The sequence below is a fragment of the Pristis pectinata genome, chromosome 8 (genome assembly GCF_009764475.1).
Source record: "Pristis pectinata isolate sPriPec2 chromosome 8, sPriPec2.1.pri, whole genome shotgun sequence".
NCBI classification, from domain to species: domain Eukaryota; kingdom Metazoa; phylum Chordata; class Chondrichthyes; order Rhinopristiformes; family Pristidae; genus Pristis; species Pristis pectinata.
In genome coordinates this window covers 53,433,613-53,456,848 of record NC_067412.1, presented here as the reverse complement: position 1 = coordinate 53,456,848, position 23,236 = coordinate 53,433,613, and the positions used below count along the sequence as shown (strand labels likewise).

General features: G+C 39.6%; 1 protein-coding gene across 1 annotated transcript in view; it reads right to left on the bottom strand.

The window, feature by feature from the left end:
- The window catches only part of LOC127573786 (deleted in malignant brain tumors 1 protein-like), a 125,440-nt gene that overhangs the window by 29,917 nt on the left and 72,287 nt on the right, over nucleotides 1-23,236 (bottom strand). The window contains exons 12-13 of the mRNA XM_052022291.1: nucleotides 18,678-18,788; nucleotides 16,625-16,765 (exon numbers count right to left, since the gene is read on the bottom strand). Coding sequence (XP_051878251.1) covers nucleotides 16,625-16,765; nucleotides 18,678-18,788 — 252 coding nt within the window. The remainder of the gene's footprint in view (nucleotides 1-16,624; nucleotides 16,766-18,677; nucleotides 18,789-23,236) is intronic.

Sequence of the window (23,236 nt, the reverse complement as noted above, 5' to 3'; positions counted from 1 at the left end):
ATGTAATAATTGGGAAAAAAAATCCCAGTATATCACATCACACCAGCTCACTTTGTGCTAAAAACATGGAGTGTTTGAAATGGGATTGAACACAATGTCAGTATGTTCTACTTTGATCTTCCCAGTAAATTTTAAAAAGAAGACACAGAATTAAATTAAGTGACACGTTCAAATACCCCATTAAGTTCTTTGTCTGTAACCACTGAACATGATATATGATTACATATAAATGGAATTATTTGCATGTCTTCGTGCACATAAAATATGAAATAAAAAAACTAATTGACTTTAAAGCATAATTCTTAACAAATCAAATTGCACAGCTTCTTATCAGATTTCAATATATATTTATTTCTGAAGACGGTGCATGATACTAATTCCATAATCAATCTTCCTTGATGCCATGCTGATTGTGCATCGGGATGATTTAGAGTAGGCAATTGTTCTGACACCTTTCCAATGTTATAAAACTGAATACCTTTTAATCGTTTATTTAATTGTATCAAACAGGAGGCAGACAGTGTTTTTATTGATAAGTATCGGATTTAAACTTACAAGAGCTTCGGTCGCAAAAGTTAGAAATGCACTATTTTTAAGGAAAACTTCAACTCAAATCCTGTTCGAAAGGAAATTTAATTGGAAATATAATGAATTCAACATATGTCTCTTTGTTTATCCAAATAGAACGGAAATGATAAATAAACTCATCCAAACCAAAGTACACACAAATTAAATGTGCATGTTAAATTCACGCTGCAGAGATTATTTTCTGCACACCCCCTCCAAAAAAACTTAAAATAATATAACCTCATTTTGAAACACCCTACTCTGATTTTGACTCTGTGACGACCATATACACCACTTCTAAATGAGCACTTTGAATCGAATAGGCTTTAAATACTCTTAGAGTAAGATCCGCCTGCCGAAAACGATTTTCACCGCCTCGACGTACTTATGCATTATCATCCTAATATTGACTTTGGAGAAACAATAAACGGGGACATTCCATACCCTTTCAGTGTTGAGTAAATAATCCACAATATTATCAATATGTATTTTAAAAATAACCAATCCATCAAAACGTAGCCGAATAGTTCAAATGGTCAACACCTCACAGCTCCAAAACTGCATAAAAGCCAGCGTCACCAACGACCGCAGCATCACTTGAGAGACCGGTAACTGCGATGAAATCCGAAGGGTAACTGAACATGGTTCGCAGATATGGAGTTGTCCTTTCAAACTCTTCAAAGACATCTACCAAACTGGGAGTGAACTTCTGACAACAGTTTTTTTATAGCAATGATTCTTTGCTCCAAACATCCGTAGATTTTGTTCTTAAATGGAAGGCGTGAATCGCATTCACCAATGAGATTGAACCTACCCATTTCTGGACACCACAGGTTCATCTTATTTTTCCTATTGCATTCTGCTGATAGTATGACTGGGCTCGCACAAGAAATGAGTCACTGAATTGGTATTCAGAACGAAGAAACAGACTGCCATTTGAGACTAACAACATTGAAGTAAGTTATTCAACATCTACAAGCAGTACGTTCTGAATATTATAGACTTTATTTGTCAGTACATTATCTTTTCATTTCCAAAAGACCAAACATCACCAATTAATAACAATCTATTTCGAAATAACAATACACATGCAAGATTTGGTTCTGTACATAATCTCGTATTTATATAATCTCATTGATTTAAAATTGAATATTAAGTTGATGTGGAAAGTAAATGTTGATTTCCTCACCGAAGTGTTATGATTCGGTTTTCGAAGTGTTTATCGGGATCGCATCACTTATCCCCCCGATGCAATTCACTGATTTTTAAATTTTACCAACCCTCCAAGAGACTAGGTGATTCCAAGTCAGTTCCTCAAATGGTTTCATTAAGAATGAGACGAAGGAAGATGTAGGGATCATAATGATGAGTCCATCTGTGTAGAGATTGGGAATAGTAAGGGCGAAAATGAACACACTAATGGGGGTTGTCTGTGGGCTACCGAATTATTAAATTAGATTGGCACAGGCAACAAATCAGGACATATTTGATGCATATAAGAATGGAATCAGTTGTTATGGGGGACTGTAACTTCCACATAGATCGGGCGAATTGAGTCAGTCGAGGCAGTCTTAAGGAGGACTTCATGGAATTCATCCATGATAGCGTTCTTGAAAATCATATTAGTGAACCTACAGGGGGAAAATACTATCTTCGATCTGGTCCTGTGCAATGAGGCAGGTAAAATTAACTATCTTGTAGTTATGGATCCTCTTGGAAAGAATGACCACAGTATGATTGACATTCTCGTTCAAATGGAGGGTACAACAGTTCGATCTAAACCAATGTATCATGCTTAAACGTGGGAGACATGATGGGACAAATGAGGAACAGTGGAAGACTTTCAAAGAGATTTTTCATAGTTATCAACAAAGTATATTCCATTGAAAGCAAGGACAGTAAGCGGGGAGACTCGGCCTTGCATCACTAAGGAAATTAAAGAAGGCATCAAGCTAAGAGCTCATCCATACAAAATCGCCAAGAATAATGGGAAACTGGAAGATTGGGAAAACTTTAAAAATCAACAAAGGACGACTGAGCCAGCAATTAAGGAACATTATGAAGGGAAACGAGTACAAATATGAAAGCGGATGGTAAAAGCGTTTATAATTATAGAAAGTAGAAGAGGCTGGCAAAAGTGAAGTAGGTCTATTAGAAGACGAGAAGGGCCAATTAATATTGGGTAATGTCGAAATAGCCGAGATCTTGAACGACTGTTTTGTGTCGGTCTTCACAGTGGAGGATCATCTAACATGCGAAAGAGAGATGTTATGGATGCGATGGGAGGAGAGTTCTTTCATACTATCGCTGTCACTAAAGAGTTAGTGACGAGAAAACTAGTAAGCCTAAAGGTAAACAAGTCCCCTGGTCCTGATGGGATGCATCCCAGGTTACTAAAAGCAATGGCGTAGTTATAGCAGGCGCAATTGTGACAATTTACCGAAGTTCTGTGGAGGCTAGACAAGTCCCGGTGGATTGGAAGACAGCGAATGTCACGCCGCTGTTTTCAAAACAATGCAAGCAAAAGGCAGGTAACTGTAGGCCAGTTAGCCGAACATCTGTAGTCAGGAAATGTTTGAAGCTATCATTATGCAAGAAATAGCGAGACATCTGGAGAGCAGTGGTCCCATCAGGCAGACACAGAAAGGATTCAGGAAGGGCAGGTTGTCTTTGACAAACACACTGGCGTTCTTGGGGGATACAATGAGCGCAGTGGATGTAGGGGAATAGCTGCATGTTGTGTGCTTGCATTTCCAGAAGACGTTTGATGAGGTGCCGCATGAGAGATTTTTCCATAAGATAAGGATGCATGGAATTGGCGTAAGATATTAGCATGGATAGAGGATTGGTTGGTTAACCAATAGAAGGCAGAGAGTTTGGATAAATGGCTGTTTCTCTAGTTGATAATCAGTGGTAAATAGGGTGCCACAGGGGTCAGTGCTGGGCCCGCAACTATTCATGATAATCATGAACGATTTGCAAGAGGGGACCGAGTGTAGCGTAGCTAAGTTTGGTGATGACACTAAACTGAGTAAAAAGCAAATTCGGCAGAGGATGTAGAAAGTCTGCAGAGAGATATAGATAGGTTAAGTGAATTGGCAAGCGTCTGGCAGATGTAGTACAATGTTTATAAATGCGGTATCATCCACTTTGTAGGGAAAGTGGAAAAACAGATTACTATTTAAATGGTGAAAGATTAGAGATCTGAGGTGCTTGTGTATGCGACACAAAAGGTTAGATTGCTGTTGCAACAGGTTATCAAGAATGCAAATAGAATGTCGGCCTTCATTACTAGAGGGATTGAATTTAGGAACAGGGAGGCTGTGCTGCAACTGTACAGGGTTCTGAGGCCGTCCCTGGAGTACTGCTTGCAGTTTGGGACTCCTTACTTGAAGAAGTATATACTGGCTTTGGAGGCTGTGCAGATGGCGTTCATCAGATGATTCGGAGATGAGGTTGTTAGCCTATGAGAAGAGAGTGATTCGCCTAGGACTATACTCGCTGGAATGCAGAATAATGAGAGGGGATCATAGCAACATATACAATAATGAAAGGGACAGATAAGATAGAGGCAGGAATGTTGTTTCCACTGGTAGGTGATACTAGAACTGGGGGATAGAGCCACAAGATTCGGGGAAATATATTTAGGACGGTGATGAGGAGAAACTGTTTCTGCCAGAGAAGTGACTCTGTGGAATTTTCTGCCCAGGGAAGCAGTAGTAACTACCTCATTGAATATATTTAAGACACAATTCAATAGATTTTTTTGTATAGTAGGGGAATTATGTATTATAGGGAAAAGGCAGGTAGGTGGATCTGAGTCCACGGTCAGGTAAGTCTTGACCTTATTGAATGGCGGAGCAGGTTCGACGTTCAGATGGCCTAATACTCCGATTTCTTATATTAATAACGGTATTATTTGTCGAAGTAGGTGCGCAAGATGAGGATTTATATTCTATTAATGTGGAAAATTCCCGTGATAATACCGTCCATTGGCTCCTTGAATGATAGGACACTATATATCCTGCAGAGCTTAACTAATTCAAAATCTCGTAAATTAAAGTGAATTCAGACTCAATTTTCTCACTGCTTCATAAGAAAGGCTTTAATTTCCGTGAGTATTAACCCATGTATGCACTTAGTTAGCCTCTGGCTACAGGTCTGCAAAATTACCAAACTGGAGCTGCATTGCTCCTGAAGAAGGTGGAGTGTGAACAGAATTCACAGATTTAAGCAATGTGCCTGCATGCCAGAAAATGCGATTTATAAATGCAAACCATTTTAGCAATGGGACCAGGAACTGGATCCCTGGCTTGTTATTAAACATGACTAACATGGTGGCACAAATGACCTCCTACTGTCTGCTATTATTTCTCGAATTCCATGAACAGGTGGACTGAGCGTTCCCCGCGCTTTTTTGTGAGCATTTGTCCGAGAAAAGTTCTCATGAGTTTAAAAGGTGCTGGAAACAAAAGTTAACCAAGAGAACAGACGAAACTGAGCTGCAGTGGAGGAGTATCCAAACACTGTTGTTGAAGAAACTTTCCACTCCACCCTTGAGCAATCGAATATTATTGAAACGCATCTGCCCGTGAAGTGGTCAGAAATACCGACAAGCTTCACGTCTATCCCAAATTAAGATAGCAAATGTTGGAAACACGGATCGTTAAACGGCATCCAAAGGGAGACAAAGAGGAATAACATATTCGGTTCAGGACAGAAAATTATGACCGGAAAGCGAGTGAATAGGCCTCTTTTAATTTGTAGAGCAGAGAAGAAGTGGAGTGAACAAAGGGCATGTCAGTGATCGGATACAGACCAAAGCTGTCAGATTAACAATTATTTCAAGAAGCGACATTTTGACATAGGAAATAAAAATAAGTGGACGCAAACGGAAACTGAACGGTACAACCAAATATGCAGAGACCTGCAAGAAGGTGCTTTTGTTAAAATTGTTAAAACAAATTTCGAAAATTGTGTCATGTCTTGATGGAAGATTAGTGCTCTTCCTCTAACTTACCATGGGCAGAGTTGGAGCAAAATACAAATCAGTGTGAGACCAAATATGCGAAATCTCGTTCCTTAACTCTTCCTTTCCCACAACTCAGGCAGCGAAACAGTCCTTAGAGAACACTCAATAGAAACCGCAAAAGGTTTTTTAGCTTCCCAGACCAATCCAAATCTGACCTCCGTGCCTTCGGCCACCTGTATTTCTCTGCCGAGGCTCAAAGGTAGAAGGAGCAACAACACCTTATCTTCCGATCGGACACATTGCATTTATCTGAATATAATATTGTTTAATAATTTCAGGAAAGTTCCTTATTTCTCAACAAACTTTTCTGCATTTCATTTCGAATTCATTGATTTTCGTCCTGACTTGTCTCTTCTTCTGTTCTTCTTACTGTAAGTAATTCTTGCCCTGAGAATTGTGTGTTGCAACGGATCACAGACATTCCCATTGTTCTCTCCAGTTCTTCGGCTCTTTGCAAACTAAAACTAGTAGGTTTTCTGAATTTTCAATTTCTCATGAAGTGTCGCTAACCTGAAACGGTGCCTTTGCTTCTCTTCCATTGATAATGGTTGACGTCCCGACTGGCATTTTCAAGTTTTCTTTCGTATATTAATTATCTGCATTGTTTTGAATTGCTTTTGAATTATTTGCAATTTCTCTTCACGAAACATCCACCGAAAATATGCTTTGCTCTTCGTAGTACCTGCTGACTCCAATAAAAACAGGAAAAAAAAAACAAAAATGCTGGAACAAACTGAGCAGGTCAGACAGCAGATGTGGAAGGAGCAACAGTTAAACTTTCAGATGAGGGTTCTTTGCTCAGAAAAACAAATCAGGCTAGGGTATTTCAGAATGATGATTCCTTCAATATGGAGGTTGGTGGTTTGCAAAGTAAGTAGACGGGAACACTGTACTTTCACTGTCTGGGAAGAGAAAGAATGAAAGCAGAAGTGCAGGAAATAGATGACATGTGGCAAAGAGTTCTGCCAATGATGGTAGGCGCAAGACATGTTGGAAGAAAGACATTTCGGAGGTTCCCGCATGGAATGTCAAATCATCAAGATGCAATTTAATACATCTAATTCATAATTTCAATACTTCATATTTTACAACTGAGCAGTGTCAAACATGCACTCACATAGCGCTGAACGGAAAGTTAGATCAAACTGGCAGGAAAGGACTGATAGCGCATTTAACGACCACCACATTCCCAGCTCACATCACGACACACAGCAGTATTCAATACGGAACTGAAAAAAATACGGAAATTTAATAAATCTATGATTGACTGCTGTTTGGTTTCATCTTGTTTTCAGTGAAGCTTATTCCGTGCAGATTCGTGATTGGCAAGCAGCGGTCTATGAAAGGAACTGGCAGCTTAGTTTGATGTCATGATTTGGAGACGGGAGACGTATTTTAGGAACAGTCCTGCACCGTCATTTCCTTTGCCAGTTCAGAACCAAGCATGACCACCCACGGATTTAAAACATCAACAAATCAAAGCAACGACATGATATGGAACGTAAGGTAGGCAAGATAATGGTAATGACCTGGCCTAGATTTCCAGCCAACGTATACTTAAATAAATACTAACAATTAAACTCATTGTCATCAGGTAAACGTGATGCAATGACAACTAATTAATCAAATATATAAATAACGGGAGGACACAAGGCATGTTACTGCTGGAAAACGTGGGATTCTGCGAACACATTGTGCGGGGACACTCAATCATCTGTAAATAGGTGTGTTCGTGTAACTTTAGCACCATCAAGAGGAGTTGGACTCCCTGCTGCAGTCGTCAGTCTAGGAGGGAGAAAGCTACCTGTAACATTTGCTCGAGGAGGAGCCAAACCCTTTAGATTTAAATTTTAATATAATGATGTTTATAGGGATAGGGGTTGGGACCACCAATATTCCAGAAATAATGTTGCTGAAAACTCAGAACAAGCACTTTAACAATAAATAAGAATTTAATTCAAACCTTCTTGACAAATGTGGGATTAAGTAGAGGATAAGAAAACTGGCACTGTGGCAGCGGAAGCCGGACAAGTTGGTGGAGGTAAAGTAACATAGTTGTGGATGGTGCCATTACAATGAGGGATGTAGACACAGGTCACTCCAAGCAGAAGCACAAGTTTGTGCTGCCTTCAAAGTTCAGGAGAAGGAATTAGATCAGTGGAAGATCAGCGCCACAAAGAGTAAATTCTACTTCCACAAAGCTTCACCGAATTTGAGACCAATCCTGATCTCCGGCGCTGTCTACGTGGATTTGACCCATTCCACATTGCTATTCCATTGCTTTCCTTCTGCTGCTCCATTTTGGTCACATAAACCAAAGATATACAAGTTGCTAGGTCAATTGGGGGGTATCAATGGACACTAGGATAGCATCATGCTGGTGCTTGATTTGGTTTGTGGTTGATGGGGATTGACGGAAAGACAGGTCCAGTAGGATTTAGCGTTAATTCTTTCTTGGTGATCGATGTGGACTCAAGATATGGACAGGCTTTGCTCATATCTTCTGACTCCATGACCTCCACCGAACCTCTGGAGAACTTATACTGCGAGAGCCAGATGCGAATCAGTTACTGCTTGTCTGCGAAGTCACCAGCGAAATTTGGTATAATTGCTCAAGATGAACACCAAGGACAAAATAGGTAAATGCACACCATAGAATCTAACAGCAGTAGTAAGGACATAGTGGAAGAAGATTGTAGAAGACAGAATTAACCTGCCCTTTGACAGGCAGGATTGTTTTAAGGTCTTGTGTAAGGCTTTGTTACAGAGCCGTCCAGATTGAACAGTTACAATGAATTTTCTGAAAGGTTACCTCATCTATTGACGGGGGAGATGTGGTTAAGGTAATGTTCACGAACTACAGAAAGGCTTCTAAAAATAACATACATTGGAGACTTCTCAAAGCCAGTAAACCCGTAGGATCAAGCGCATATCGGCAAATATAATTCAAGCTTGGTATTACGAGTTTTTGAAGGTGGAGTGTTGGTTTGGAGATTGGAAACCTCTGAGCAGTGTGCCCCACATCGACAGGTCCTGGGACTATACTTTGTTATATACTTGCTATATGCATTGGTAACCTTGCATGTGATAAGCTGTGGTAGTCAGACAGAGAGAGCATGGAAATGGGTGATGAGCATCTCACGTCAGTAGTAGGGAATATATTGGAGATTACCCACAGGGATAGTATTTATGATCATTTGGAAACATAAAGTCTAATTAGGGACAGGCAGCATGGCTTTGTGAGGGCCAAGTCATATGTTGCTAAATTTATTGAGTGTTTTGAGGAGTTGACGAAGATGATTGATCAAGGTGGAGCTGTGCTGTTGTCTGCACGGATTTTAGTAAGCTGTTTGACAAGGTCCCTCATGGCATGCTCATCCAGAAGATTAAGATGCATGGAATCCACAGTGACTTGAGCGTTCGGATTCAAAATTGGCCTGGCCATAGAAGACAGAGGGTAGTGGTCGATCTGATGATTATGGTTGGAGGTCTGTGACTAGTGGCGTACCACAGCGATGCGTAATGGAACCTCTGATGTTTGTAATATATGACATTGATGAACACGTGGATGGGTGAATTAGTAAATTCGCAGATTTAGAAAACGTTGGTGACGTTGTGGATAGTGTAGAAAATTTCCATAGGATACAGCAAAATCTGGATCAGTTACAGATCTGGGTGTATAAATGGCAGATGGAGTTTAACCCGGCCAAAATTGAGGTCCTTCACTTTGGGAGATCATCTGTAAAGGGACTGGACAGCGTTAATAGCCAGGCCACTAACAAAGTTCATGCACAGAGGTATCTTGTGGTCCAAGTTCACCGTTCCCTGAAAGTGGCTGCGCAGGTGGATAAGCGTATAGTATGTTTGCCTTTATTAATCGAGGCATTGAATGAACGAGTTAGGAAGTTACGTTTCAGTTTTAATAATCTTTGGTTAGGCCGCGTCAGGATTATTGCATTCAATTCTATTCGTCCCATCATAGGAAGTATGTGGGAGCATTTGGCATGGTGCAGAAATTTACCATCGCGATGTCTAGACGAGAGGCCATGTGCTATATGGAGAGGCAGGAAAACCTTGCATTGTCTTCGTTGCGCGGCGGAGGATGATAGAAGTTTGTAAGATTCGGAGAGGCACAGATAGAGTTGTCATCCAGTATGGATGTCCCAGGGTCAAAATGGTTAATACTCGAGGGCATGCATTAAGGTGGGGAGATTAGTTCAAAGGAGGTGTGAGGGGCAAGTTTTTTTTTACACAGAGAGTGGTGAGTCTCTGGAATTCTTTGGCAGGCGTGGTCGTGGAGGCTAATACGATACAGGTCTTTAAAAGGCTCTTAGATTTGCACATGAATGTGCAGAGAATACAGAGGTACAAATAATGTTTAGTTAGAAGAGGTTAGTTTAGTTAGGACTTTAATTAGTTTAATTATTTCGGCACAACATCCTGGGACCTCTTCCTATGCTGCACTGTTCTATGTTCTGATGATCGTGAGGCAGGCTGCTATCCGCTATAGCATGATGTAGCTGAGTTGAAAATCGGCAGAGCAGTTTCCGATGAAATTTTATCTTGACAAGTGTGGCGTAATTCAGGTTGAGCTGTTACTCCAATGAGGAACTGTGAATGACGATCTTTATGCAATTTTGTGGAATAGTAATTTGATGTACATGTCGCAGAATCCATGACGGTGGCAGCACAAGAAGCCCAAGTGGCTTTCAGGTCATTTGCTTCCAATACGGATTCAAATAATTTTAAAGCAGCGAGTATATACCATATGTTTTACAAAATATTTTTCGGCCACCGTTGGCGTACTGTGCCCTGCACTCTTCGCCATACTAAAGGAAAAACTCAATTGCTCTGGATGGAGGATAGAGGAAATTTAAGAGGTTTTTGCCTGTGATGGAGATCTTTAACTATAATGAATAACTGGCAGTCTGAGTTTGCTCTCCTTGGATCAGAAAAGGCAGAAGAGAGATCTGATTGCGGTAAAGAACATTATGTTTTTACCCTGCAAAAAAAAAAGGTTCTGAAGAAGTTAGCATAGGTTTGCATCAACATGTAGAAAATCTCAGCATGGTTAGCATGGAATTCTGGGCTGAAGGGCCTGCTTCTGTAGTATATGTCTCAACGACTCAATGGTATAAGTAGAAATTTTAACGTGATACAGATGAGAAACGTTGAATTGATACGACTTCAGGTTGGTTATGGAATATAACTAGGAATACATAAACGGAGATTTCCTATTTTCTCGGATTCCACGATTTATACAAAAAAGACATATAACAGAATTCATTAAATCCTGTTCTAATGTTGCTGTTTGAATACATGAAACAGATTTTTTATAAAATATGTTGAGAAAATCAAAGCAATAAATTAAGCATTGGCGAGAATGACGAAAGCCTAAATCATGTTTGTTTATATTACGAAGGAATGCGCAATTAGCATTGTTACGCTGCTGGAAAATAAATAAAATTGACTATTTCTCCTGATGCCAAAGGAAATATTTACGCTCATCAGCGGTGCGCTTTGGGAAAGCGTACTCTGAATTGCATGTTCAATTTACCTGGGAGCAAAAGTAAAGATCCATGTTGAGATATGAATTAAGGACAAAGCCCACTGAAATGCATGTTTACCAGGGATCATAATATTCATTCCAAATGTTTCCATCAATATTTGCATTGAGGTAATGTGCATCATGTTCACTGTTGAAGTTACTGGAGCTGTGGAAATTACAGTCACCGCAATCACAGACCTAGGAGAAGTACGAGGATTCATAAAACAATGCATAAGAATGATATATGGCCCTTCGTGCCTGTTGTGGTGAAAAAGAGAAGGCCAGCTGTAGCCAACATCGGCAGCAGGTCCATATCCCCGCATATTAGGAACTTTGAAGAGAACATTTACTTACTTTTTGGGTAAGTTCAACGATATGCTCCCAGTATAATTTCAAACAGTGAATTACAGACCCATGTCACGTTCTGGGTGAAAACGTCCTGACTCCCCTCTTATCCTTCTGCGATCACTTAAAAATATATTTATCTTCCCTATTATTCACATGTAAAACCCTGGTATTTGAAGTCTTTTCAAAGAGACGTCGAACAGTGCAGCATAGGAAGATCTCCCACGATGTTGTGCCGAAATAATTAAACTAATTAAAGTCCTAAATTACATTTACCATAATTTTCCTCCGTTCCAAATAAAACAATCGCAAATAATGGAATATTTGTACAAATCTGTGATTGTAACATGTTGGTACTATCCTCATAAATCTCTCCATGATCTCCTATTGCTTTCCCATTTTTCAAATAATACGGTGACCAAAACTGTCACTAGCGATCGCATTTTGGCCGTATTAATGTTGTATGCATTTCAGAATAATTTACCGTTTCAGGTCGTTGCTTTTGATCAAGAAGGTCAACCCCCGTGCTTCCTATCTATCTTAACAACGTTCCTTTTGTTTCCTCAATGTATATGTAGAAATGCACCTCACCTATCTGTCCGTTCTCTATTATTTATTCCATTGTACTGTATCTATCGAAAGGTATTAACTGACTCTATTCTGAATTGAGTAAATGTTCACTTTCTTTTCCTGCATGAAAATAAAAACATTCTTAACTTAAGTTAAAGCAACTCGCCAGTAATCATTATATTTTTTACCTTCCTCTTGAAATTATTGTCCAGTGTTAGCAGTAAGCCAATGTTATGGTACAACATTCCCATACGGGGAAGAAGGGGAACTGACGTCAGTGTCTTTGCAACTTATTCCTGTATCTGTTCTCACTGACTTGATGTACTGCATCTCAGCCTGTTGATATACTTACTTTAAAATATATTAAAGTATTTAATGCTCTGTGTTTCATTCTATTTATCCCATTCACAATTTCACACTTTTCTTCGCTTGCAGCAGTGCCAGCATCCCGATCTCTATCAATTACATATCATTCCATCACCACTTCATATATTCAACTCTGCTGAAATGGATTCGGTTGTAAACTAACAAACAAAGTCGATATTATATGCAGATACTTTATCATTCGGACATGTTCCTCATGTTTCAATCTGCTCCACATGTACGCGTAAAAATGTAATTTTCTTTGATCACCCTCTCACATTGTTTCTTTTTTTTCCAGTTTAACGGTATCCCCATAAATTTTATATTCTTCTTGATTCTCTGAAGTACTGAGCTCCGTGCCTGACTTATCTGTCCGGAATGAAACTGGATAGTCTTATGCTCCTTGCACATTATCAGGCGAGTCGCTGAACTAAAAAATGAAAAGATTTTTCTTACCATCAGTTTGTACTAAAAGCAAAATCCTGAATTGGCCTGTCTATGTTTCTCAGCGCTGGTATCTGCAAATTTGTAGAAATGTCAAAATGAATATAGACATCGTCACAATAAAGGTGGGCATGGAGTTGCCTGTGTCCTTTGACGCCCAAGACTGCATTCCATGGGGCTTCAGTTGATAGGCTAGTATTAGGTTGACGAGAGATGTATGCGTTTGCAACATTCGTGCATGCTACATTAACACGTTCATTTCAGTGAAAAGGGTTTTCACTGTTGGTCAATGCATAAATGTCATTGATGCAATTCATCTTGTTTGGAAAGTTTCCAAAGATCCCAGATGGTACTTTCACGGACATCAGCAAAATACTATCAATTATCGTCGTTACTCTCAGCACACGGTCTTGAGGTGAATAACATTGATTTTAGCTGTAAACAAATGCGGAAGCTGAGGATTCATAGTGTTTTAGATTCGAACATAGAAACAGGTTGCTGTATAACAGTCTACCGTAGTGATGTTCCAGTTGAAGTAGAGCTTTCATTTCAGCTACGCCTTTAACTCATCCAGCTAACCCTTATATTATTTACTTCTCAGGCATCTTGAGCCTTGATATAAAGCACGGAGCAGATAAGATGTTATTTAACAATATTCCGAATACATTGCTATACTTTCGGTATATATCATTCTCTCATCCAATTCCCTTATATAATGTTTGCCTTATGTGATATCCTTACTTGGAGAAACTGGTGTCCAGTGGGAATGACAGAGTAGGGCAGAAGTAAAATCAATGCACAATGAAAACTAAAGAACGTTGCTGGCGGATTTTCTGATTGCAGTTTTCACATGACTCACCCTATCTCAATTTTCACATCCGGTTTAATTGATGGATCAAATGGAACATGCTATGGAACGCAACAAAATGAACTGTTCGTGCATTGAATACGTTGGAAACTGGATCACAGAACAAAACTACCTTCGCCTGCGTTACAATAAATTTTAACTTGTTTACCTTGGCTGTCGTGAAAACTCACCCACTTAATAAATCGATTTTTTAAAGGCTATAACTAATAAAAACACCAAAAACTAGACGGTGACTCCATGCATGGTATAGACAGCTAAGAAGACTTGTCTATAATGCATGAAGTCAATTATTAATGGGAGCCCGTGCATAGACATAAAAGAAGAATAAAAGTTGTTTCTTTCCAGTGTGAAACAAGTGAGAATCGGTATTTTTTCAGCAATATCCCTAAAGGATAACACCTCTGAAAATGAATGCGTCGCTCTGATTTTGCCAATTTAATGCTTGAGTTCCCTGGACACAGTGAGCAAATTGTTCTTCGTAACTGGTCAGAACTCCAACTATTAAAGCGGGCAATAAAGAAATATGGCAGTTATGCCGTGAAAATTTGATAGCAAACGAAAAGCAAACCTGAACTGTGGGTCCGAACAACATGCGAGCCCTGCGTAATACCTTCAATCTCTTTTAAGCAGTTTGGTACAAACAAGCACTGGAAACTCATCGGCCGGTGGCAAAGTTTGTTAGAGAATGGGCAGGTTCAGCTGTTATTGAACAATATTTTCACCGTCCCTGGGCATTCGGTGTTATCTCCAACAAGGCGAATTGTTTTCACGGGTTCTTTCGAAGAGAATCATCTGTTTACTTCCAGTGAACAAAAAAGGCAATACGGGTCAGAAAGATGGGTTAGTGAACAGGAAATCTAATCTACCTGAAGAATACCTAGGCGTATTACCGGATTCTCGAAAGCAGTCCTTTAAACTGGCGGATCCCTCTGGCATCTTGACTTCTGCCGAGAGAGAAAGGAAATGACTGGTCGTGTTTTTTTAAAGCGTCCTTCACAAACATTTGAAACCAACAGGTACTTTTTGGCTAATTAGAGATAAATATTGATAAAGCAAATTGAATCATTTGAAGAAAGTGCAGAAATAGCAACTCGGATTCATGCGGCATTTGTTCAATATAACGTTTTGTGTTGGGAGCGTTGAGCGATATTATAGTCTTTAAAATCATAATGATAATGCATGACATGGCAATGCAGATTGAGTGAGTTGACTCACATAAAACGAAGTGGCAACGATAAGAGAAACTCAATGCAAACGTTGAATATACTGCTTCAGTGCATTGTAAGTAGCGGTTTCTGTGTTTCACGGTGGGGATCGTTACTGTGCATCATAACTGTCACATCTCCGCGAATCTATGCACTCTTTCGAAGAAATGTAACTGACACATGGATTGCGTGACCGTCCCGGTGCATGGCCAAAGACAGTACTGACTGCATGGGCGCGATGAATACTACTTAAAGAAACAGCATAAATGAAAACAAAAATCCTTACGGTAGCTGTTCTCGTGAAAAATATGACACTGCGCTATTGACATCTATATGTCTTCCACGAGGAATCTTCACCAAATCAAAAAAGAGAATGTATTTCCGATTATGGATGTTGATGTGCGTTATAGAGTTGGCTGAGTTTATGAGGCAATCAAGCCTCAGCTATACACCAGCGAAGAATATCAGCCTTTCTGTTTTTTTTTCTAATATAATATCAACCATGCTTGTGTCAGAAGAGCCTGTTTGTGTGAAACAAGAATAGAATTTTCAGGAACTGTTTGACGGGTCATGCAGCATCTATTGAAAGAGAAACAGCTATCTTATCCTGTGGAAGATCTGATCGTTCTGACGATGTTTCTTTTAAATCTGAAACGTCAAGTCTGTTCTTTTCCACAGACTGCGTGATCTGTCGATTGCTTCCAGCTTTATCTAAATTTATTTTAGATTTGCAGCATCTTCCGCTCACTCTTACCTTTGGGCATGGGTGAATTGCTGATTGTATACGCAAATATTATGCAAATATACGAAGATCCAAAATGCACAAATTATTATTTACATTATACCCGAGCATTTTTAAAGCTCAGTGAACTGACCTTGCAAACATTGCTGGACTTCTGAGCGAAAGTAACAATTCGAGAAGACCAGGAGCAGGGGAGTTATTAGCTCCCTACCGGCCTCTTGAAAAATGACATGTGCATGAGAAAGTTATGAAATATATTGCCCATTCTTTTGATAAAATGACGATTGGGAGTCATTTGACTGTTAGTTATATATGGAAGTAATGATACCTGTTAAATATCATTCAATGTCATTTTTCACTTTTGCATAAAATACTATTGTAATATGGAAATCGTGGAGAAATCACTAGAGAATTTTTCTTGCATATTCATATCGATTTCAGAACTGTTTGATTTATTTGTACCTTAGGAATCCAAGTGAGAATGATCCGAAATAGAACTTCAAAACTAGGAGTGATAAACATAATAATGTCAAATAAATGCAGTTCAGATTGGAAAAGAGTACGTTCAAATATGGATTTTGCTAGCACAGTGCAGAGACATATCAAAGGGGCGTCAGTCTGATAATACAAGAAATACAAATGCGGCAGAAATCAATAGAATGGCCGTTCGTTGAAACAGCGAAGGAGCAGACTTTGACAGAATTTTTTTTCGATTTCCTAAGGAGTATTTCACACACTACACATCAAACAATAAGCGGATCACTGGCTGAATACATAGCTATCACATCCTTTTTGTGAGCAGAGTCGTGTTCACCCCAAGGTGCAGAGGGACATTACTAGAAAAAAGATTCGTTTCCTGAACAGTTCACTTCATCCAACCAAATTTGTCCTGAGATTTGTCCTCAATCACCAGTCAGATTTGTTTTCTAAACATCCCCACAATCTGGTTGCTTGCAAACCACATCAGCATCAACCATATCCCAAGAATCACCGCAAACTGAACCCTGAGCTCCCGCATAATGCACCGCCACTCGTTCCACACATGGACATCCACCGTCGGGTAGCCGTAACCTCAAATATTCTGTTGGACAACAAACAATAGTGAATTAAACTTCCAACGTACATTCAACCCATTCGTCAAATCAATAATTTATGACTGCTTAGCCAAAGTAAAACGTGCTTCATTGCACCTTAACATTTATTTTTGAGCTGCAGTCCGAATAGCTGTCACCGCGTACATTTTACACAGACTTGTATTGATGGTACAACATAGAATCTGAACATCGGCCTATAAACACCGTGAAAATATTATGCTTCATATCCGATACCTCATCCAAGTCTTCACAGGCCTAAATTTATTTCAAAATACTCTGTTAGATTATTCCAGTTTTGTTGTCTCGACCTACTCTGGATCTGTAGCACACTTCAGCCCATTACCACCATCATTTAACAGGAAACAAAGAACAGTACTGCACAGGAAAAAAAGCCCCTCGGTCCACGATGTTGTACTGCACGCCGAAAGCGTGGCGACACTTGCGGGTCCTGCACAACACTCTACGCAAAAGATGCATTTCGATGTACTTGTGACTAATTAAGAAATTTTATCTTGTCTTATAAACTGGTAAGTAAATGACTAACAAACGTAATCCTTTCGGCCTGCGCAATATTCATGTAGTCATCCAAAAGCCTCTTAAACGACTTTCTCGTTATTTGATTGCACTACCACGCCTGGTAGCGCATTCCAGGCATCCACCACTCATCAACTGTGGCGAACCTCAATCCAGAACCACCATAATTTGTTTCAATGGCAGAACACATCAGGTTGAAAATAATATATAATACATTTATTCGTTCGCGTTGCAATATCTGCTTACAATTATATAATAATAAGGGAAATTTCTCCAGTGTATGGCACAATATGGTTGCTTACTTACGCAGCGCAGTGCGTTCCAGAAATCAAAGCAGTATCTCTCCAAAGAAGTGGCCTCACTTGGACGTTGCACGTGGACCTGAGTTAGTTAGGGATGCGAGGCTTAAAATCTGCGGAGGAAACCAGAGACTGGAAGAAGGGACAACGCTGACGGGAAGATATGAGGGTGGATGAAGGAAGATGCTGAGAAAGGCTGCTGGTGCCATAAACGAAGTGTAGTGAAGATTTACGAAGATGAGTGAAAGAAACTGATAGATAGATCTACTGTGAAAATGGGGGGGGGGGGGGGTTAAATTTGGAGAGCCTGAGGCAATCTTTTGCGGAGAAGGATTAAAGGTGAACAGCGTGGAGTGAGGACGGTAGAAGTAGGAGATTGAACGGGACGATAAGAGAGTAGTGAGACAATAAGACCATCATCTATGTGAGCAGAATTGGGCCATTGGGTCTCTCGACTCTGGCATTTAGTCATGAATGCCTTGTTTTCAACCCTGTTCTCCAGCCGACTCCGCCTAACCCTTAACCACTTTACGAATCAAGAACCTATAAATTACTGCCTTAAATGCACCCAGTGCCTTGGACTCCACCGCCCTCTGTGTCAAGGAATACAAGAGATTCACTATCCTCTGGCTGAAGAAATTTCTACTTATATCAGATGGGACGTCAGGAAAGGGACGTCACTTTCTTCTGAGGCTCTGCCATCGGATGCTAAACTCTCGGATTATTGGAAACAACCTTTGAATTAGGATTTGAATCCGGGATTAACCGTTTTGTGGAACATCTAAGATAAAATTGCAAATGTATATCAATGAATCTTAGGTTAAATTTAGGATTCTATTATATCAAACTAATGATTAACCGGATCACAGGACCACATCACTAAGACTGTCATTGGGAGACGGTGCAAATGCCGTTAATCTGCATTTCCGCAGTTGCGACTGATTTCCGATGCAGTGAATACCGTGCCCCACAAGTGTCCTTCGCTTTCTCCGTACGTTGAAGATCAATGTGAAGATACAGCAAATCCGCAGCCCAGCACACCACAGATCACGTTGGCTTCATTTACGTCCCAATCTTTTCGCTGCATTCTTATTCAGGTATGTTTTTTGAAATATTTCCACTGTCCCGTCAAAGCGGCTTGTCCCATTAATCAGTCTCGGAATCAAACTTCCATCTGCTGTAATAATAACAACAATTAAAATCAAACATACATATTTCAACGCTGACATGTGGAATACCATTTTGATTTTTTGATTGAAGTTAATACTATTTTTGCTATGTCCATGAAAGATATCTGAATAAATATTCAGCATGGATTTCAGCAAAACCTTTTGGTTTATCAGACCTCCGTTAACTCTTTGAAGATGTGTATTAACAGTGAGCAACCGAAATGTGGAGGATGCATTTTGTCGCGATTTCCAAAACTACTTCTGGAAGATCAGCCACACTGATGAACAATTCATGTCAGAATGCAAAGAATCAGAGGTAGTAACAGATACGTTGTCAAATGGCATCGGGACAGGAAACAAAGCCCGAACGCTGTTGCTTATATATGAAAAGCACTACCTTGGTCTGCTAACAATATCAAATCCGGTGTGAAGCCTTCCCATGAGCTACCTTTACTTAAATGTGATTACTGAAGGAATTTAATCGGGTATTGAGGGCATTATTGAAGTCAATGCCATGGAGAGACACAAAATATAAACAGAAATGCAGTAACCGTTCAGTAGGACATGTAGCATTTGTGGAAAGGGAAACGGAATATAAGTTCAGGTTGGAAACATTTAGATTGGACGTTGATGTAAATAAAATTATTTGGTTGTCAGGAAACAGAAAGTAGGCAGTAATCTGTCTTTATTCCGATTGGAAAAAAATCATAATGATTGGGATGTTGCGGAAATCAGTGGTGGAGCTTGAATATTTTATAATTTAAATAAATGCTTTGGATGAAGGCATTAAATTATGTTTGCAAAATTATATCGCTAAAATAAGCAAGGGAGTGTGTTGTGGAGAAGAAAAAAAGGTGGTACAAAATTTCTGCGTACGTTGAATGGGTAAAAACTGATAAATAGAGACCCTTGCAAGAAAGGGTGCAATTGTCCTTTCTTTAGCAATATGCAGATGGCCAGCGATTGGAGACTGAGATGAAAATGGATCTGGGTGTCCTACTACAGGATTTGCAAAGATTTGTATTCAGGTGTGGCAAATAATCGGGATATTGATCAAAGTGTTTTCACACTTGGGTAAGAGAACTGAATACAAAGTAGTAGATAATGCTTCCGATATATATATATTCAGAATTGGCGACACTACATCTGGAGTATTGGTACAGAGTTGATCTCCTTAGTTCAGGAAGGAGGGAATAAATGGAAACGGCTCAGAGAACACAAATTACACGGATTCCTTAACTGGATTAATAAAGCCTTATGCGGAACTGTTAGACAGGTTAATTTTATATTCTATGTATTTACAGTACAGCACAAACCAGCGGAACGTAAAAGATTCAGAGATATTATAACAAGATGCCGTTTTGGTGTATTCCTTTGAAGTGAATCGAGGGATCGTCGGCAAAACCACCATTTCTTGCCCTTTCTTATTTGCCCTTGTGATGTTGGTGTTCTACGTTCTTGAAGCTCTGCAGTACTGGTGAATCTTGTCCGACAGTGCTGGTGGATAGCGAGCTTCTAGACTTAGAAGAAGTGGAAATGAAACGCCAGTAAAACATTTCCAAATCAGAATAGTTGAGATTTGAAATTATATCTGCAGCTGGTTATATTTACTTTTCATTCTTGGTGGCCGAGGTTAGAAAATGCTTCAAGGCGTAAATTTGATGGTGAACTACAGTGCGCGTTGTATATGGAAAACATTGCTGTGACTATGTGTCGGCAATGGAGGCAATGAATGTTTAGGTTGGTTCATTGGGTACCAGTTGAGTCCGTTGTTCTGACCTGGTCAGTGTCCAGCTGCTTGAATATTGTGCGAGCTGTACACATCAGAACAATTGGAAAGGTCTCCATCACACGTTTTTGCCATTTGGATGGTGGAAAGAAATTAGGGTGACAGGAGGCCCATCATCAGCGACCGATACCTATGTCAGAACTGAACTTGTCGCTACAGCGTGTTGTGGCAGGTGCACTTGAGCTTCTGATATGAAGGCACCTCATATTATTGATGGTTGGGAACCCAGTGATGGTGAACGTTACTGATATCAATGGTATGTGTCTAGGTTCTCCCTTATCTGAAATGATCATTTCATAGCGTTTCTGGTATGCGAATTCTACTCATCCGTTATCGACAAACACGCGAATGCTTCCAGTCTTGCCACATGTACGCGTGTACTGTTCTATTAAATACAAACAGGGGATTTTGTTTCCATTCATTTTGTACTCCATCTTCCAAGAACAGTTACAAAAACTTATCCAGCTAGTATTTAATTTGTGCATTGTAAATGAAAGGTCGAAGTCCCAAACAGTGTCAAATTTTATGAAGCAGTTAAATCATGAAATTGTGTTTCAAAGACCATGTAGATGTCGACGTGGAATTCAACACTTTATCAGATCATCACATCTTCCTTATGAAATCCCGACCTTCACAAAAACATTATGATTCAATTCACAGAACTCCCACAAACAACTGGGAGTATTGGACACTTCAAAAACATTATTATTATTATTATTATTATTATTATTATTATTATTATTAGTAGTAGTAGTAGTAGTAGTAGTAGTAGTAGTAGTATTAGTAGTAGTAGTAGTAGTAGCAGTAGTAGTAGTAGTAGTAGTAGTAGTAGTAGTCGTCGTCGTCGTCGTCGTAGTAATCGTAGTTGTTAGTGGCATTATCATTCGTATTCAACTTGTTGTTTTTGTACATTTTCGGGAAATATATGTCCCTGCTAAGGCCAAGCTTTATTGGACGACCATACTGCCACTGAGAAAATAGTGGTGAGCCAAATTGTTGAGATATCCAAGTCGATTCCTTCAATATGCTTCCATAATGTTTTCAAAGAGAATGTCCTGGATTTGGACTCAGCAACAATGATGTACCAACGACACATTTTCAAATAATAGGGGTGTGTATACTAGAATAGGATCTGGAATGGGGTCTGAAGGTTGTGATCTTCCCATGCATCTTCTGCTCTTGTCCTTTCTGGTGGCAGAGGTCACACGTTCAGGAGATACTTTTAGGTGAGTAACATTGGTAGATGGTTCATACTGTCCACCAGTAATGGAAGGAATTAACATTTATGGTAGTTATTATTCCTCTATCAACAAGGGTGCATCTCATGCCATCCACATATCAGCGCTGAACTACTCTCCGTGCATAATAAGACAGCGTTGTGATGAATTATCCGATAAATTGTGACCTTGTCATGAATCACCCAATTCTCCACACACCCTTCCCATTGCAACTAACAACAGAGGGATGAAAGATGCAGCACCTAATATTTTACTTCATCGATTCATGTAATCTAAAGTATCAATATTTCTTCCAGGCAATTTTATTTTGTGGTTCTATTAATTAAGCAGTCATCCGTTGCAATAAATTAAACTCTAACTGATAAGACAAACTTTTTGGTGACTCATATCACTTCTGCAATTCAGAAAGTCGTTTAATCGTTCTGAGTCAAGAGATTTTTATAGATAGCTGAAGTTTAGACGCAACATATATCCATGAGAAGAAATAGGTAAGACAGCATATTTTAAAACACGTGCACTGCGATGCATTGTGGAAGTAAATATAATATCATAGACATTGTGTAAAATAAATATGTTGAAAAGTGAGTTGGAAGAAAGTTCAGATTGGCGTGAATTTTCTTCAATCTGAGAGGAATCGATGTTACAGTAACTGCCCAGTAACTGTTTCTCTGAAAAGCATGACTGGCTTCGGGAATTTCAGTTCGAAAAAAGAATGATTCTTTACTTATTTCCACTGGTAATATTCCCGATATTTTTTTCGGACAATTAATTAATTAGTTCATGAAGAAAATGATTTGCTGCTGATATTTATTTCAGTCCTTAGGTTTATTCCTTCTGCATATTTCAACCCGCTTCTACATTGGTTTCCATACCAACGGGTGACTATTTTAATGAAGCTCAGTTTTGCTGCATTTACCCACTTCAAGAGAACTGCTAGATTATTGTCAAATTCTGCACTGGCTCTGACTCTGAAACAACTCTGTTTTGGAAAGAGAACGAATAACGTGTGCAACAGGTACAACTGGAATGGGCTGGTGTTATTTACAGTAAAGTTTGGATCGACTAGCCTTGTATATACTTTGGTCTTCTCCGTGGTGGAGAAACTTGTGTGGTCCTGAGATCCCGAGAGCTATGCCGTATGGAGATATGAGCGTGGTAGGGTCACCCATGGCGGTAAGGTCGATGGTGAGGTCCCTGACAAAGAACAATCCAACCAAGACCTCAACGGTGGAACAGGCGGATGAAGTTACTGCAATCTTAACGGTTGTGAAGGCAGATGAAGGCTGTAACAAATCCATCAGCTCTAATCGTCGTGGTTTCCATGCCATTGGAATCAGTTGGTTGATTTGTGAAGTATCGTGTGCTTTTTGTCGTGCAACATCAAGTACACGTTAAACAAATACACCCACAGGCGTCTTCGCTCTGTGGG